Source organism: Muscardinus avellanarius, assembly GCF_963383645.1.
Source record: "Muscardinus avellanarius genome assembly, chromosome: 18".
Taxonomy (NCBI): Eukaryota; Metazoa; Chordata; class Mammalia; order Rodentia; family Gliridae; genus Muscardinus; species Muscardinus avellanarius.
Window position 1 is genome coordinate 24,610,289 of NC_137804.1, and position 15,775 is coordinate 24,626,063.

Below are 15,775 nucleotides of genomic sequence, written 5' to 3' on the forward strand. Positions count from 1 at the left end.
GTGTCTCCGCCTGCAAACTGGGGCTAGCATTAGCACCTGCAACACACAGCCTGGTGTGGCCATTAGATGTCAACTCCTAACCCATTACATGAGTTAACACAAGTTAATATACTTAGGTCTCTGCGTGGCTCAGATACTAACTGAGCATCTCTTTTCCAAAGTGCTTGGAAGCAAAAATGTTTCTGACTTCAGGTTTTTTTTATTATTGCTGTTTTTTGTTGGACGTGGAATTAATGTTTTTTGTTGCTTTTTTGGAAAGGAGGGGGAAAAGGGTTGTTTTGTTTATTTTGGAACTTTTTTTTGGGGGGGGGCTGGGTCTGGGGATGAAACCCAGGGGCATTTGACCTCTGAGCTATACCCCCTGCCCTATTTTTTATTCTTTATTTTGAAACAGGGTCTCACTAAGTTGCAGAGGGCCTCACTAAGTAGCAGAGGTTTTCCACGAACCTCAATCTTCTGGTCTCAGACTCTCGAATGCTGGGATTACAAGCGTGTGCCACCATGCCCAGCCTGGTTGAACATTTCTAATCAGAAAATCTGAAATGCACCAAAATCTGAAATTGAACATCATATCAGTTCTCAAAATATTCTGAGCCACACATGGTGGCATATTCCTATAATCCCAGTACCTGGTAGGCTGAGACAGTAGGATTGCAGATTTAAGGACAGCCTCAGCAAGTAGTGAGACTCTCATCAACCTAGCAAGACCCTGTTTCAAAACGACAATAAAATAGTGCTGAGGGGTATGGTTGGAAGTAGAATGCTCTTGGGTTCAATCCCCTGTACCACACACACACAATAAAAATTCTGGAGTTTGAAGCATTTCCAATTTCAGATTTTTGGATTAGGGATGCTTAACCTGTGCTATGGATTGGGTCTAAAATATTTCCCAAAGGTCCATGAACTCAAGTCTTGGTCTCCAGCCAGAGCTCCATTAAGAGGTGGTGGCCCTTTAAGAGGCTGGGTCTAGTGGAAGGAAGTAGGTCACTAGGGGTATGCCCTTGAAGGAGACACTGGGAAAGCAGCCCCTTCCTGTCTCTCCCTCTGCTTCCTGGCTCCCAAGAGGTGAGCAGCTCTACTGCCCTGCACTCCGCCATGATGTACCGTGGCACCCCAAGGTCAAAGGCAACGGGGCCGAGCAACCAACCACGGACTGAAACCATGAGCCAATATAAACCTTTCCTCCTGTTAATCTGCTTATCTCCGGTGTTTGTGGCAGTGACAGAAAGCTGACTAACACAACCTATATTAGTATTAATATGCTGAGGAAAATAAGTCACTCAAGAGAACAGAGGAGAACTCAGTGTTAGGATCCAATCCCTTCCATGGCCTCAAAGCCCAGCTGCACACAGTAAGTGCTCATGCCAGAAGCCGATAGAATTGGCCATGCCAACACTCACCTTCCCCAACTTGCACAACAAAGGGACTCTTGGGAATGGTGTCCCCAGCAAAGGAGACCTTGACCACATGGGGGCCAGGCTGCACCGGTTTGTACACACATCGATACACCTGGTTTCCTTTGTCTTCCACGAGCAATTCCACTGTGTTCTTCCCCTGGGGATCTTCCACTTCGACGCCGATGTCACCCACGCCAGCTCCTGTTCAAGAACAGCATCCCGTGAGCCCAAGTCCTGCTCTCACAGAGCCTGCTGCAGACTAGTGCAAAGTGCAAACAAGAACGGCAGAAGCCCAGGTGGGGGTGTGCCTGTAATCACAGTACTTGGGAGCTGAGTCAGGAGGATCACAAGTTCAAGGCTAGCCTCAGCAACTTAGAGAGACCTTGTCACAAAATATAAAAAATAAAGAGTTGAGGAGTATTGTTCAGAGGTAGACTAGCCCTGGGTTCAATCTCCAGTACCAAAGAAAAAATGGAGTAGGGAGATGCACTCAGGAAGGTCACTGGGATGTTCATTGCTATTATCTTAGGGTGGTAGGGGAAATTGCTGAACTTTTCCTTCTTTACATTTTCTATTTTCTACATCTTAAACGTTGGGAATAAAGCTAACTAGCCAGGTGGTGGTGAACGTCTGTACTACTAGTACTTGGGAGGCTGAGACAGGAGGAACTCAGGTTTGAGGACAGCCTCAGAAATAGACGTTCATCAACCTAGTAGGACCCTGTTTGAAAATAAAAATAAAATAGGATGCCGGGCACGGTGGCCACACTTGTAATCCCCGCGCTTGGGAGGCGGAGACAGGAGGATCGCACAGGTTCAAAGCCAGCTTCCCTGGCTGGCTTAAGAGACCCTGTTTCCAAATAAAAGTATAAAAAAATGGGTCTGGGAGTGTAGCCCAGAGGTAGAAGGGTTTCCAGGAACCCCAGTACCACAAAAAAAAAAAAAAAAAAAAATAGGACTGGGAGTATAGCTCGGAGTTAAAGTTCCACTGAGTTTAATCTCCAGTACCCCCCCCAAAAAAACTATTTTTGTTGTTTATTCAATTTATTTTATTTATTTATTTATTTGTGGTAATGGGGATGGAACCTAGGGGCATTCTACCTCTGAGATACACCACCAGCCCTATTTTTTTATATTCTTTGTGTGTGTGTGTGGTCCTGAGAATGGAACCCAGGGCTTTCTACCTCTGGGCTACACTCTCAGATCTATTTTATATTTTATTTGGAAACAGGGTCTCACTAAGTTGTTGAGAGCCTCACTCAGTAGCTGAGGCTGGCTTCGAACCTGCGCAATCCTCCTGTCTCACCCTTCCAAGTACTAGGAGAATTACAAATGTGCGCCACCATGCCCTGCTTTATTCTTTATTCTTTATTTTGAAACAAGTTCTCACTAAGTTGCAGAAGGCCTCACTAAGTAGCTGAGGCTGTTGAAGAACCGCAATTCTCCTCTTTTAGCCTCCCAAATGCTGGGATTAAAAGTGTGCGCCACCATCTCCAGCTGTTGTCTGTTCAATTTAAAAGACAACAGGTTGGGTATCTCAAGCCTTTGGTTCCTGGGAATTATATTCCCAAGGTCCAATCCACCAAGGAGAGGCACCTTACCTGCTGTGTAGATGTCAAAGTAGGTGGGCTTGTTGGCAATGTTTCCTGCAACTTCCAACCCGGGGCCTTTCGCAGTGACTTTACTGGCGTCTCCCTGGGCCTTGTCAACATTCACTTCAAATGGGCTCTTGGAGATGTGCTGTCCTGCAAAGAGGACTGTGACCTGCAGGTGACAGAGAGGTGAGATGCAATTCCCTCTCCGTGTCTAACGAGACACTATTTTAAAGCCTTGTGCAGTGACTGTTTTCTTCCCACCCCTCAGGACTGCACACACAGACAGCTGCAACCAGGCACATGAAACCACGTGAAGTCTCCCAAATGGAACTCACACCAGGAGATATGGGACACAGGCTCTGTCCGGAACATCATGTGTTTTGCAAACTAAAAACACATCCAAAGCCAGGCGTGGTGGTACACGCTTGTAATCCCAGCATTTGGGAGGCTGAGACCGGAGGATCACAGTTCGCAGACAGTCTCAGCTACTTAGTGAGGCCCTCTGCAACTTAGTGAGACCCTGTTTCAAAATAAAGAATAAAAAACAGGGCAAAGGCTGGGTGTGGTGGCGCACGCTTGTAATCTCCATGCTTGGGAGGTGGAGACAGGAGGATCGCGCAGGTTCCAAGCCAGCCATGCTGGTTTAAGAGACCCTGTTTCCAAATAAAAAGAAAATATAATAGGTCTGGGAGTGTAGCCCTAAGGTAGAAGGGCTTCCAGGAACCCCAGTACCACCAAACCCCCCCCCCCAAAAAAAAAAACAAAAAAAACAAGGCAAAGGGTGTAGCTTGGAGGTCAAATGCCTCTGGGTTCCATCCCCAGACCCGCAAAAAAAAAAAAAAAAAAAAAAAATCCACTACCATCTTAGCCTTTCTAGCAGGACACAAAGAACTGTGTACACATGAATCTCTAGACGTGAGGTCCTTAGGAGGGCTACAGAACAGGTCCCTGCCCCCCCCCAATACTATGCATAGCCCCAAGATTTCAAACCCAGAAGCAAAGTGGTTTTCAAGGGACCAATATCATTCTTAGGTACATGGGTCTGAGACAAAGTACAATGATTTCCATCTAAAACTTGAGTCTTTGTTTTCACTGAGGAAATATTTCAAGGGAATTGGGTTGGGTTTCATGTGAAAACTCTTACTTGGCTAGAATGAGCTAATTACATCATACATGTTCACCATTAGGACTTTTTTTTTTTTTCCAAATGTATGACGTTTTAAGAGTATAAGAAAAATCTAAAGCCAAGACTGCAGGTGAGTTCACAAAAGCCCAAGGCAGTGAGCAGAGTCTGTTTCAAGGTCTGGGTGTGCTACAGGGGCCTTCGCAGGCTGTTGAGGACATTCTTCCAATGCAGAGCACACTCCTGGGTCACCCCACTCTCCTGCAACACAGGCCCCCTTAGCCCTGCCCCACAGCCCACCTGGGTACCGGCCCAAACAGACTCAAGAGGATGCTGAGCGGAAGGGCCTGTGGCCCAACTGCAGCCTTTTCCCTTCACTATGGTCAGCTGGGCTCCTCAGTCCCCAGCCCCCGTGTGGACAGACCCTCCAGACCACCTCAAAGGGGAGCAGTCAGGGAAGCATTAGGACAGTAGCCCGCAGCCTAGTCACTGCATCATGTACACTCCAGGCACGGGGCTGCAACCACGAAGTTCCTCTGTGGGGCTATCAGCTGTTCAACATTGCAAACAACTTGCCCTTGTGATTTAAACAATGCAGATGTATTAGTTAATATTCCCAAGTGATTCATGGAGATTCCACATTTCCTACAAAGAGCATGGGTTCTTTAATAACCAGAAGTTAACTTAAAATCACTCTTATGTTGGGGATATAGCCCGGGGTAGAGCGCCTGCCTAGCACGAGAGGCCCTGGGGTGAGGGTGGGGGGCAGCACTCCTCTTCCTGAGACCTCTTTCTTCTATGTGTATCAAAACAAGCCCAGAGAGCAGTCCAAGCCACAGTGCATCTTACTTTGTGCAGCCCGGTGACCCTGGGCAGGTATTCCACCGAGTATGTCTTGTTCTTGTCACTGTTGGGGGTCACCTGTGCCTGGAAGGGAAGACGAGTAACAGTTAGAGAAGGTGCCTGAGAGTAAAGACTGTGGAAGTCCTGCGGCACGCTGCCAGGTGAGGGACCCTGGGGCACTGGCCAGTCCCTGCCCGGCCACTCCTGCAGAGGACCAGCCCAAAGTCACAGCGATGGCACGGCAGAGGCAAGACTCTCACCATCTCAGGGCTGGCACTCCAGAGGGGAGAATACCAAATAGGTAGTTTACACCTTTACTGGCTCCATAGTTATTAAGAGCTTCTTTGCCAGGTGTGGTGGCGCACACCTATAATTCCAGCACTTGGGAAGCTGAGACAGGAGGGTTGCAGGTTTGTAGCCAGCCTCTGCAACTTAGAGAGGCCCTCGGCAACCTAGCCAGAACTTGTTTCAAAGATAAAATAAGACTGGGGGTACAGGTCAGAAGTAGAATGCCCCTGGGCTTAATCCCCAGTACCACACACAAACACACATTATAATTAATTAATTAAAATAAAAGTGCTTAAAAAATGCTAGACCTAGCGTTAGGTACCAAAAATGAAATAGTAAGCAAGTTGGGCAAGATCCCGACTCCAGAGGTAAAAGAGACAGCACAGCAGTAAGCTTAGAATTTCAAAATGAGCTAAGTATAAAATATGATCCTACAAAAATAAGAGGAACAGAAAGAACAACCCATGCCAAGGCCCTGCAGAAGCCAGTCTGTGTGGGAAGAGTGTGGAGCCAGAATCGCCAGTCCCCAGCGCCTCTCCCAACCGGCCTTGCCTGAGCCACGGCATCCTTCCCTTGAGCACCTGAACACCATGTCCTGGGGAATCGATTTGTGTTCTGTTTCAAGGCACTGCGCTGGGGCAAGTTACTTCAGCCACTGTGAGCCCCTGTCACGGTGCTTTTGGTCAAGAACATTTTGGTTGGGAAATGGAGGCAAGGTTCCTGGCCCTGTTAAACCCCCAGAGCTCCTGGGGACACGGGACAGGCGAGGCAGCATCCTCCTACGTACCTCCTCCTTGTTGCCTTCGGGGTCCTCAACAAACACCATCACGTCTCCCTGGCCAGCGCTGATGGTGTCCACCGTGAACTTGGCTGGCTGCTTCACCATGTTTCCCATGGGCTCGATCCCTGTCATGGGTTGACACAGCTCATTAGAAACCTGGCCGTGGCACTGTGACTCTAATCATGATTAAGTGATCGTCTTTTTTAAAACAGTTGGGTTTTGTTTCAGAAAGTATGCCGTAACTCGTCAGTTCTATAAGAAACAAATAGTCTCAACCTGCCCATTAAAAGGGAGAAGCTTTGAGCCAGGCGTGGTGGCGCACGCTTGTAATCCCCGCGCTTGGGAGGCAGAGACAGGAGGATCGCGCAGGTTCGAAGCCAGCCGCGCGCGCTGGCTTAGGAGACCCTGTTTCCAAATATAAAATGTAAAAAGAGGTCTGGGAGTGTAGCCTGGAGGTAGAAGGGCTTCCAGGAACCCCAGTACCACCAAAAAAAAAAAAAAAAAAAAGGGAGAAGCTTTAATTTGGTTCCAATAAATAAAGTACAATAGTGGTCGTTATAGGAATGTAGTGTGTTAAAGAAATGGCGCGTTGTATTTTTGCAAACAGAAAAGAAAAAGCCACTTATCAAATAATATGAAGTTATTAAATTTCTATGTTAATTGCCAAATCATTTAAATTTCTATATTCCCCAGGCCTCAAAATAGATTGTAGCTGCCAGAACTCTAATTTTAATTGGAGAGCTAAATAAGTAAAGTTTATAAGTACTAGATTTCTTAATCATATTTTGATTAGAAAGGAACAGGTAAATGTCGTTTTAGAAAAAGTTTTAGAATATAGTTTTAGAAAAGAAAAATAGTATACATTTGTCAAATATACTTCTTTTTTTCATTTTTATTTTTTATTTTTTTGAATTTTTTATTGGTGCACTGTATTCATACATCATAGTGGGATACAAAGAAAACTTTTGTAGACATACATGCACACATCACCCAGTCAGCCCCCACCCGATCCCCACCCCGTTCCCTCCCCATCCCTCCTTCCCATGCTTGGCTTAGTGGTTGACATCTAGTATTATAGCAATTTATCCAAAATTAAAAATGATAATCTCACATAACAGTTTCATTTGTCTGATACCAAGCTTTTGATAACTTAAAGATAACATTTCAATATTTCTTTTTGCTTTCTTTCTTACCAGAGAATATTTTTTCTTTTTTTTTTTTTTAGGTGAAACTATCATATATTTATATATTTATTTTTCAGAAAAAAAATCTATCCTAATATGGAATATGGACTCTAGATACCCAAAACGATCTCGAAAAAGAACAAAGTTAGAAGATGTATATTTTCTGATTTCAAACCATATAAAGCTACAATAATTGAAACAGTGTAGTACTGTTCTAAAGGCAGATATATAAACTATTGGAGCTAAATAAAAGCCTAGAGCTAAATTCTTCCATATATTGTCAAGTTATATTTGACAAGGTTTCCACGAACATTTGGTGGAGGAAATAATAATCTTTTAACTAAATATTGTTGAAAAATTAGAATTACATGAAAAAGAATAAAATTGGACCCTTACCTAATCCCATATACAAATATTAACTCAAAATAGATAAAAGACCTAAATATAAATCTTAAGACTATAAACTTTTAGAAGAAAATCTGGGTCATAAACCTCACAACACTGAAATTGGCAGTGATTTCTTGGATATGATTTCAATGGCACAGGCAACAGAAGGGTAAATGAACTCCCTAAAAAATAAAAAAAATATTGTATATCCAAAGACAATGTAAACAGAGTTAAAAGTTACTGATAGAATGGGATAAAAGATTTCCAAATGCTATATCTGAAGGTATATTAATATTCCAACTAGAAATCCTAAAATCTCTAAAACACATAAAGTACTTAAACATATCAAAGTCAATCACTAAGCCAAGCAAGGGAGGGAGGGACGGGGTGGGAGAGAAACAAGATTTTCCATCCAAAAGACAACTAAGATTAGTTATCTGTGGAGATTCATTATTGATGTTAAGTCTTTTACCTATCTATTGTTTGCTTTTATTGTTGTTAATTTTTAGGATTTCTAGTTGGAATATTAATATACCTTCAAATATACTTCTTGCCGGCAAAGAAATGGTTAATAATTTGTTGAATTTTTAAATGAACTTACTTCATATTTGAGTAAAATAGAAGGACTTTTTTTTTTTAATTTAAGTACCAGTCGGACATGGTGGCACACGCTTGTAATCCCAGCATTCGGAATGCTGAAACAGGAGGACTGCAATTCAGGGCCAGCCTCAGCTACTTAGTGAGGCCCTTTGCAACTCAGTGAGACCCTGTTTCAAAATAAAGAATAAAAACAGGACTGGGGGTGTATCCCAGAGGTAGAATGCCCCTGGGTTTTATCCCTAGTACTGGGAAAATTAAAAAACTAGATACCAAAGGTAGTCTAGTTTAAAAAAATACTAATAAGTGTTGGCTTTTATAATTTTACTGTAACATCCTTATACTTTTGTTTTTGAGTGTATCTGTTTCTCAAGTAAACTACTTAGATAATTTTCCATACCTATTTCTTTCTGATGCAGAGTTCAGGCTAATTAATATTTTATCGCATCTAATAAAGTATTATATGTTTGCAGCCTAGTGGCTTTTCACTGTAACAGTCTTGTGATTTCATATGCTATATTCTTCAAGCAATAAAATTCTAATTTCAAAATAATTTTGTTTTGCCAGGCGTGGTGGCGCACGCTTGTAATCCCCATGCTTGGGAGGCGGAGACAGGAGGATCGCGCAGGTTCGAAGCCAGCTGCGCTGGCTTAAGAGACCCCGTTTCCAAATAAAAAAGTATAAAATAGGTCTGGGAGTGTAGCCCAGAGGTAGAAGGGTTTCCAGGAACCCCAGTGCCACCCCCAAAAAATTTCTTTTTGTTTTAAAACAAAGAACAAAACATAGGGCTGGGGGTGTAGCCCAAAAGTAGAATGCTCCTGAATCCCATTCCCAGTACCTCAGAAAAAAGAAAATTCTGATTATTTATTTATTTATATCTATCTATCTATCTATCTTAGTGGTGTTGAGGATTGAACCCAGTGGCATTCTACCTCTGAGCTACACTCCCAGCCCTATTTCATTTTACTTTGAAACAGCAGCTCACTAGGTTGGTGAGCGTCTCACTACCTGTTGAGACCATCCTCAAACCTGCAATGCTATCTCAGCCTCCCAAGTACTAGGATTACCAAGGGTGCACCGCCACACCTGTCTTCTGATGAATTTTATTTAAAAAAATATATATAATAATCCTCCACTAAGTTGTGGAGGACCTCACTAAGTAGCTGAGGCTGTCTAGGAACCACGATCCTCCTGTCTCGGCCTCTCATATGCTAGGATTACAAGCCTGTGTCACCATGTCCTGCCCGACTCCTAATGTTTGGTCTTTGACCCAGTTTGTGACACAAAGCTCTCAAATATTCTTGGAATTTTGTAGGTGATACAATCTTTTGTTCTAATGAGGCAGCTTTTGGTGGACTCTGGAATATGGGCTGGCCACCAGAAATACCTGTGAACTTTCAGCCTAAACCTCAACCTCTTAAGAAGAGGAGCTGGTGATTGAGTTGATATCAGTCACACCCCTATAAAAATCCTATAATATACAGGGGTGGTAGTGTACACCTGTAATTCCAGCTAGTGGAAATGCTGAAGCAGGAAGATCACAAGTTCAAAGCCAGCCTGGGCAATTTAGTGAGACCTTGTCTCAAAATTACAAAATAAAAAAGGACTGGGAATTAGCTCAATGGTAGAGGCCCCCTGCGTTCAAGCCCCTAGCACTGAAAAAAAAAAAAAAAAAGCCCTAAAATGTAGGACCCGGCAAGCAGAAACTCCTGATCTCAGTCGGGCGTGGTGGCGCACGCTTGTAATCCCAGCATCTGGGAGGTTGAGACAGGATTATCACAGGTCCACGACAGGCCTCAGCTACTGAGTGAGGCCCTTTGCAACTCAGTGAGACCCTGTTTCAAAATAAAGGTCTGGGAGTGTAACTAGGGGATAGAATACTCTTGGGTCCCATCCCCAGCACCACAAGAAAGAAAGAACGAAAGAACGAGAAGGAAGGAAGGAAGGAAGGAAGGAAAGAAGGAAGGAAGGAAGGAAGGAAGGAGAAAGTCCTGTTCTCAGGACCTTTGCAAGTCTCACCCTATAGACCATTTCATTTGCTGCTCTTTTGTATCCTATATTATATCACAAATTAGTAAACAAGCAAAGTATTTACCGAGGTCTTCAGGCCATACAAGCCACTGGTCCTAAGGAGGAGGTCACAGGGACCTCCCATTTGTAGCCAAGCCAGACAAAGGTTGTAAGTAACCTAAGGACCCATCTCTTGCCACTCACACCAGAAGCCAGGGCAGTATAAGGACTGAGCCCTGCGCCTGCGGCGCCCATCCTAACTCCAGGGACACAGCGCTGGAACTGAAGGGAATTATAAAGCACCACGTTGCTGTTCGCGGGATTAAAATAAGTTTTCTCCTTTGGTTGTGAGAGTATAGCAGTTCTTATATAATAAGCTTTCATTCCACTGGGACAAAGGCCAAGAAGAATAATTGCTGGGCCATTATTGTAGTTGCACTTTTATATTGGGTGTTTTCTTTGCTTTTTATAGTACTGGGGTTAAACCTAGGGACTTCTTATCTCTGAGCTAAGTCCTTAGCCCTGGGCTCCTCCTGTCTCTGCCTCCCAAGTACTGGGATTACAGGTGTGCACCACCATGCCTGGATCGATTTTTTGTTTTTAAAGAAACTGCCAAGCTGGACATGATGGCACACATTTGTAATCCCAGTGCTTGGGAGGCTGAGACAGGAGGATCACAGGTTCACAGCCAGCTTCAGCTATTTAGTGAGGTCCTCTGCAACTTAGACCTTGCTTCAAAAAAAGAAGCAAAATATAGGGCTGGGAGTGTAGCTCAGAGGTAGAATGCCCCTGGGTTCAATCCTCGGTTCCACAAAACAAAACAAAATAAAAACAACTGCCAAACTATGTCTCAGAGTGACTAGACCACGAGCCAAGTGTGGTTGTGCGTGCTTGTAATCCCAGTGCTTGAGAGGCAGACAGGAGGATCCCAGGTTCCCCCCAGCTCCAGCAATTCAGCGAGACTCTGCTTCAAAATAAGGAATACAATTGGGCTGGGGTGTGGCTTGGAGGTAGATCTCCTCTGAGTGAATCCCCAGTCCCACAATTCCATCCTCTGCATCCTTGCCAGCATTTGGTGTGATCACTTTTATTTTAGCCACTCCGGTAGGGTTTTAATTCATAGTTCTCTGCTGTCTCGGGGTACAGAACAGCTTTTCCATAGGCCTCTTTGTGTTGTGTAGTCCCTTTAGCGAAGCAGTGCATGTCCTTTGACTACTTTCTGATTGGATTGTCTGATGGGCTTTTGGTTACTCACAACCTTTGTTTGGCTTGGCTACAAATTGGAGGTCCCTGTGACCTCCTCCTTAGGACGAGTGGCTGGTATGGCTCGAAGACCTCGGTAAATACTTTGCTTGTTTACTAATTTGTTGTTTATTTTTTCAACTATTGTGTTTTTTTTTCAACTATAGAATTTTGTTGAGTTCCTTAGACGTGAGAGATGCAGGCGTTTTACTGGATATGTGGTTTGCGAGTATTTTCTACCAGCTTGTCTTTTCACCTCTCATCTGTAAAAGGTTTTAAGTTGTTTCAAATGTTTTTCAAAACTAAAAAAATACAAATGTTTCCAGGGATGGTGGTGCATGCTTGTAATCCCAGCATTTGGGAGGCTGAAACAGGAAGATCTCAGTTCAAGGACAGCCTCAGCTTCCTAGTGAGGCCCTTTGCATCTCAATGAAACCCTGTTTCAAAATAAAGAATAAAAGAATAGGGCTGGGGATGTACTCAGAAATGTCTATGGATTCCATCCTCAGTGATGCTAAAAAAAAATTAATAGTAATAAAAATAAATAGAAAAGTTTGAAAGTTTCTAAAAGTAAACCCTAGCCCCTTGTATCGTAAGTGAATCTGATGGTGACAAGAAAAAAACACAATCTCCTTTTCAATAACTTCATTATTGAAACCTTCCAGCAGCAGCCTGTTGAACAAGAGTGGGAAGAATGACTGTCTTTGCCTTGTTCCTGATCCTAGGGAAAACATTTAGTTTTTCTTTTTTCTTTTCTGCTACTGCAAATTGAACCCAGGGGTAGTCTGCCTCCAAGTTACACCCTAGCCCTGTTTTATGTCTTAATTTTGAAACAGGGTCTTGCTAGGTTGCTGAGAGTCTTAAGTTACTGAGGCTGGCTTCAAACCTAGGATCCTCTTGTCTCAGCCTCTCCTTCCTGTACCAGGATTATAGGTGTGCACCACCTTGCCACCTCAGTCTTTTCACTATAATAATGTTAGCGATTTCCCACACTGACCAATATTCTAAATCTGTGGTATGCTACTCTGTATTAAATTGAAGAAGTTACCTCTCTGTTCCTCTTTCCCCCCCCCCCCGCCCCCGTGTGGCACTGGGGATTGAACCCAGAGGCATTCTGTCTGGGCTACATCCCCAGCCCTATTTTATTCTTTTATTTTGAAACAGGGTCTAAGTTGTGGAGGGCCTTACAAGTAGCTGAGGCTGGCCACAAACCTGCGACCCTCCTGTTTCAGCCTCCCAAGTGCTGGAATTACAAGCCTGTGCCACCACGCGTGGATTTCTGTTCCTCTTTTTTGAGTTCTTATCACAGACAGCTGCTTTTTCTGCGTCGGTTGATATGGTCATGTAATTTTTCTCCATTAGCTTGTTACTATAATATGGTAGATCATGTTGACAGATTTTCTAACAGTGAACCAGCCTTGCATTGCTAGAATAAAACACTTGCTCATGATATGTAATTTTTTTCTTTTTGTTATTAAATTTTATATGCTGGTATTTTGTGATGGGCTTCTGTCTCTATACTCTGAAGGATATTGGTCTGTAGTTTTCTTTTTTGATATGGCTTTTTGTTTTGTTATTAGTTTGATAAAGTGCATTGGTAAGTGTTCTCTCTTCATTCATTTTCTGGAAGAGATTGTATAAAGTTGGTTTTAATTCTTCTCTACATATTTGGTAGAATCCTCCAGTAAAACTCTCTGGGCCTGGAGCTCTTTTTCAGGAGCTTTAAATTTTACAAATTAAATCTCCTTAGTGGTTATAGGATCATTCTGCTTGCCTACTTCATTCTGGTTGGATTTTGGTAATTTGTGGTTTTTCAGGGAAGTATACTGTAGTTAGCCACATTTGTGCTTACCGTGTTCTTTCTTCCTGTTATTCCAACATTTCTTCTTTTATTTAAATTTCCTTTCTGTCTCAAGAATTTCCTTTAAAAGGCCATCCTTTCAGGGTAGATGCTGACACATTCTTTTAGTTTTCCTTTGTCTGAAAATGTAGTGATTTCTCCTTCATTCCTAAGATATTTTCCCTAGATACAGGATTCTGGGTTGACAATTCTTTTCTTTCAGCACTTGAAAAATATGCTATTTCCTTTTGGTCTCCATACTTTTGAATGAAAAATCTACTATCACTCTGTTGGGTTTTTCCCCTTGTAGAATGTGGCTTTTAAAGTTTTATTGTCTTTTTTTTTTAAGTATATCTAAGACATGTCGTTTTGTTTTATTGTTGGAGGATATTTATTTATTCTGTTTAGGTTTTGCTTAGTTTCTTGAATCTACACTTATATTTCTTCCCTAATTAATCTTCAAATATTTTTTCTTCAAAGTCATTTTTTAGTTTCTCTCTCTCTCTCTCTCTCTGGCACTTGGGATTGAACCCAGGGACATTCTACCTTTGAGCTACCCTCCTAACCTTTTTATTTTTGGTTTTGAAACAGGGTCTCAATGGGTTGCTGAGTCTTGCTAATTGGCTAGGGCCATAATGGTCCAGACCCAGCCTCCACATCCTGGGATTCCAGGCCTCCAGCTAGCATCCCTTTCTTCTCCGGTCTCCTCTTACATACACAAGGTGTTCTGAGATGGCCCCACCAGTCCTGAGGCTCTTCGTGGTTTCAGTCTACTCTCTCTTCCTCAGTCTGGATGGTTTCTATCGTCCCATCTCCCAGCTCCTGGGTTCTTTCCTCTGTCCTCCATTCTGCTATTAAACATATTCAATGAGCCTTTATTTAAGCTGCTGCATTTTTAGCTCTACAATTCCCATGTTGCTGTTCTTTATGTCTTCTCTTTCTATTTGATATTGTTCATGTTTTTTTTTCCTATGTGTTTCAAGTGTTCATAATTGAAGGCTTTTTTTTTTTTTTTCCCAGTATTGGGATAAAACCCAGGGGCATTCTACCTCCAAATTGCACCGTCCCAACCCTGTTTTTTATTCTTTATTTTGAAACAGGGTCTCACTAAGCTGCAGAGGGCCTCACTAAGTAGCTGGGACTGGCCACCAACCTGCAATCCTCCTGTCTCAGCCTCCCAAGAACTGGATTACAAGCATGCGCCACCACTACCACCTAAAGGCTTCTCTAAAATGGCCACTTTAAAACTGTCTGATGACTGTAAGCTTGCTGTCATCTTAGCACTTTTTTTTTTTTTTTTTTTTTTGGCTTCATCTCTTCCTGGCCCGTGGTATGACAAGTGGCTTTTTAAATTTAAAATCTGAATATTTGGGGTATTATATGTTGTGAGTTTCTGGATCTTATGTAAACTGCCTGCTTTAGCTGGCTCTGTCAGGAGTAGAAATTAAAGCCAGAGGCACTCTACCACTGAACTATACTCCCAGACCTTTTTATTTTGGAACAGAGTCTCAATAATTTGCCAAGGCTGACCTCAATCTCGCCATCCTCCTGTCTCAGCCTCTCAAGTATGGGGATCACAGGGATGTGTCACCATGCCTGGCTGAGCTGCCTTTTAATGATGCCCTCCAAGCAGGGAAGGAGTCTAGGATCCCCATCCAACCGCCAGGTGAAGGGGGTCCTCGCTTGTGGTGGGTGGGTGAAGGGACATCAGCTCTCCACAGTGCTGGGAGCACCTCATTAGCGCTCCTTGCACGGCTTTGTCTGATAACATTGCCTACTTATTACCAGATTGGTAAAGACCCAGGTTCTCAGTTTGTTTTCTGGGATGAGGGGCAGGGGAGCTTTCTTCCTGTGGTGTTTGGCTAGAGCAGACCAGTTATCTCTGAAGGTGCTCTGCTTGCTAGGCTGCCCTTTCTTGGTCTTTTGGCTAGAGAGAGCAGCCTACCATGGAGGCTCTTGGTACTTGTGCCCATTGGTATCATCCAGGTTGTCATCTCCGTGGCCTCAAATCTGGATCTGCAAAGCTCGAGAAAACCCAAGGAACTCACTACTATGTCTTTGGTTGAGTCCCACGTCCTTCGCTGCCTGCCTTCTTTTCTTTCAATCTGCTTGTTTGTCTTACATATGATGCCCAGAGGTTTTAGTGGTACTTAGCAGGAAGAACTAGAAAATGTCCTTCTACTTCATCCACCCACAAGCAATTGTTCAAGTTTTACATTTATTTATTTATTTATTTATTTATTTATTTATTTATTTATTTATTTATTTATTGCGGGTCTGGAACCCAGGGGCATTCGACCTCTGAGCTACACTCTCAGCCCTTTCTTTCTTTCTTTCTTCCTTTCTTTCTTTCTTCTTTCTTTGTACTGGAGGTGGAACCCAGGGGCTTTCTACCTCTGGGCTATCCATCCAGAACTATTTTTATATTTTATTTGGAAACAGGGTCTCACTAAGTTGCTGAGAGCCTCACGAAGTAGCTGAGGCTGGCT

The 15,775-nt window shown here is 43.2% G+C and overlaps 1 protein-coding gene across 4 annotated transcripts in view; it reads right to left on the bottom strand.

The window, feature by feature from the left end:
- The window catches only part of FLNB (filamin B), a gene marked incomplete at both ends in the record, with an annotated part of 168,218 nt that overhangs the window by 71,142 nt on the left and 81,301 nt on the right, over window positions 1-15,775 (bottom strand). For all 4 annotated transcript variants that reach the window (XM_080715995.1, XM_080715994.1, XM_080715993.1 and 1 more), the window contains 4 exons: window positions 1,401-1,598; window positions 2,998-3,160; window positions 4,964-5,041; window positions 6,033-6,151. In XM_080715995.1, the coding sequence (XP_080572121.1) occupies window positions 1,401-1,598; window positions 2,998-3,160; window positions 4,964-5,041; window positions 6,033-6,151 (558 nt within the window). The remainder of the gene's footprint in view (window positions 1-1,400; window positions 1,599-2,997; window positions 3,161-4,963; window positions 5,042-6,032; window positions 6,152-15,775) is intronic.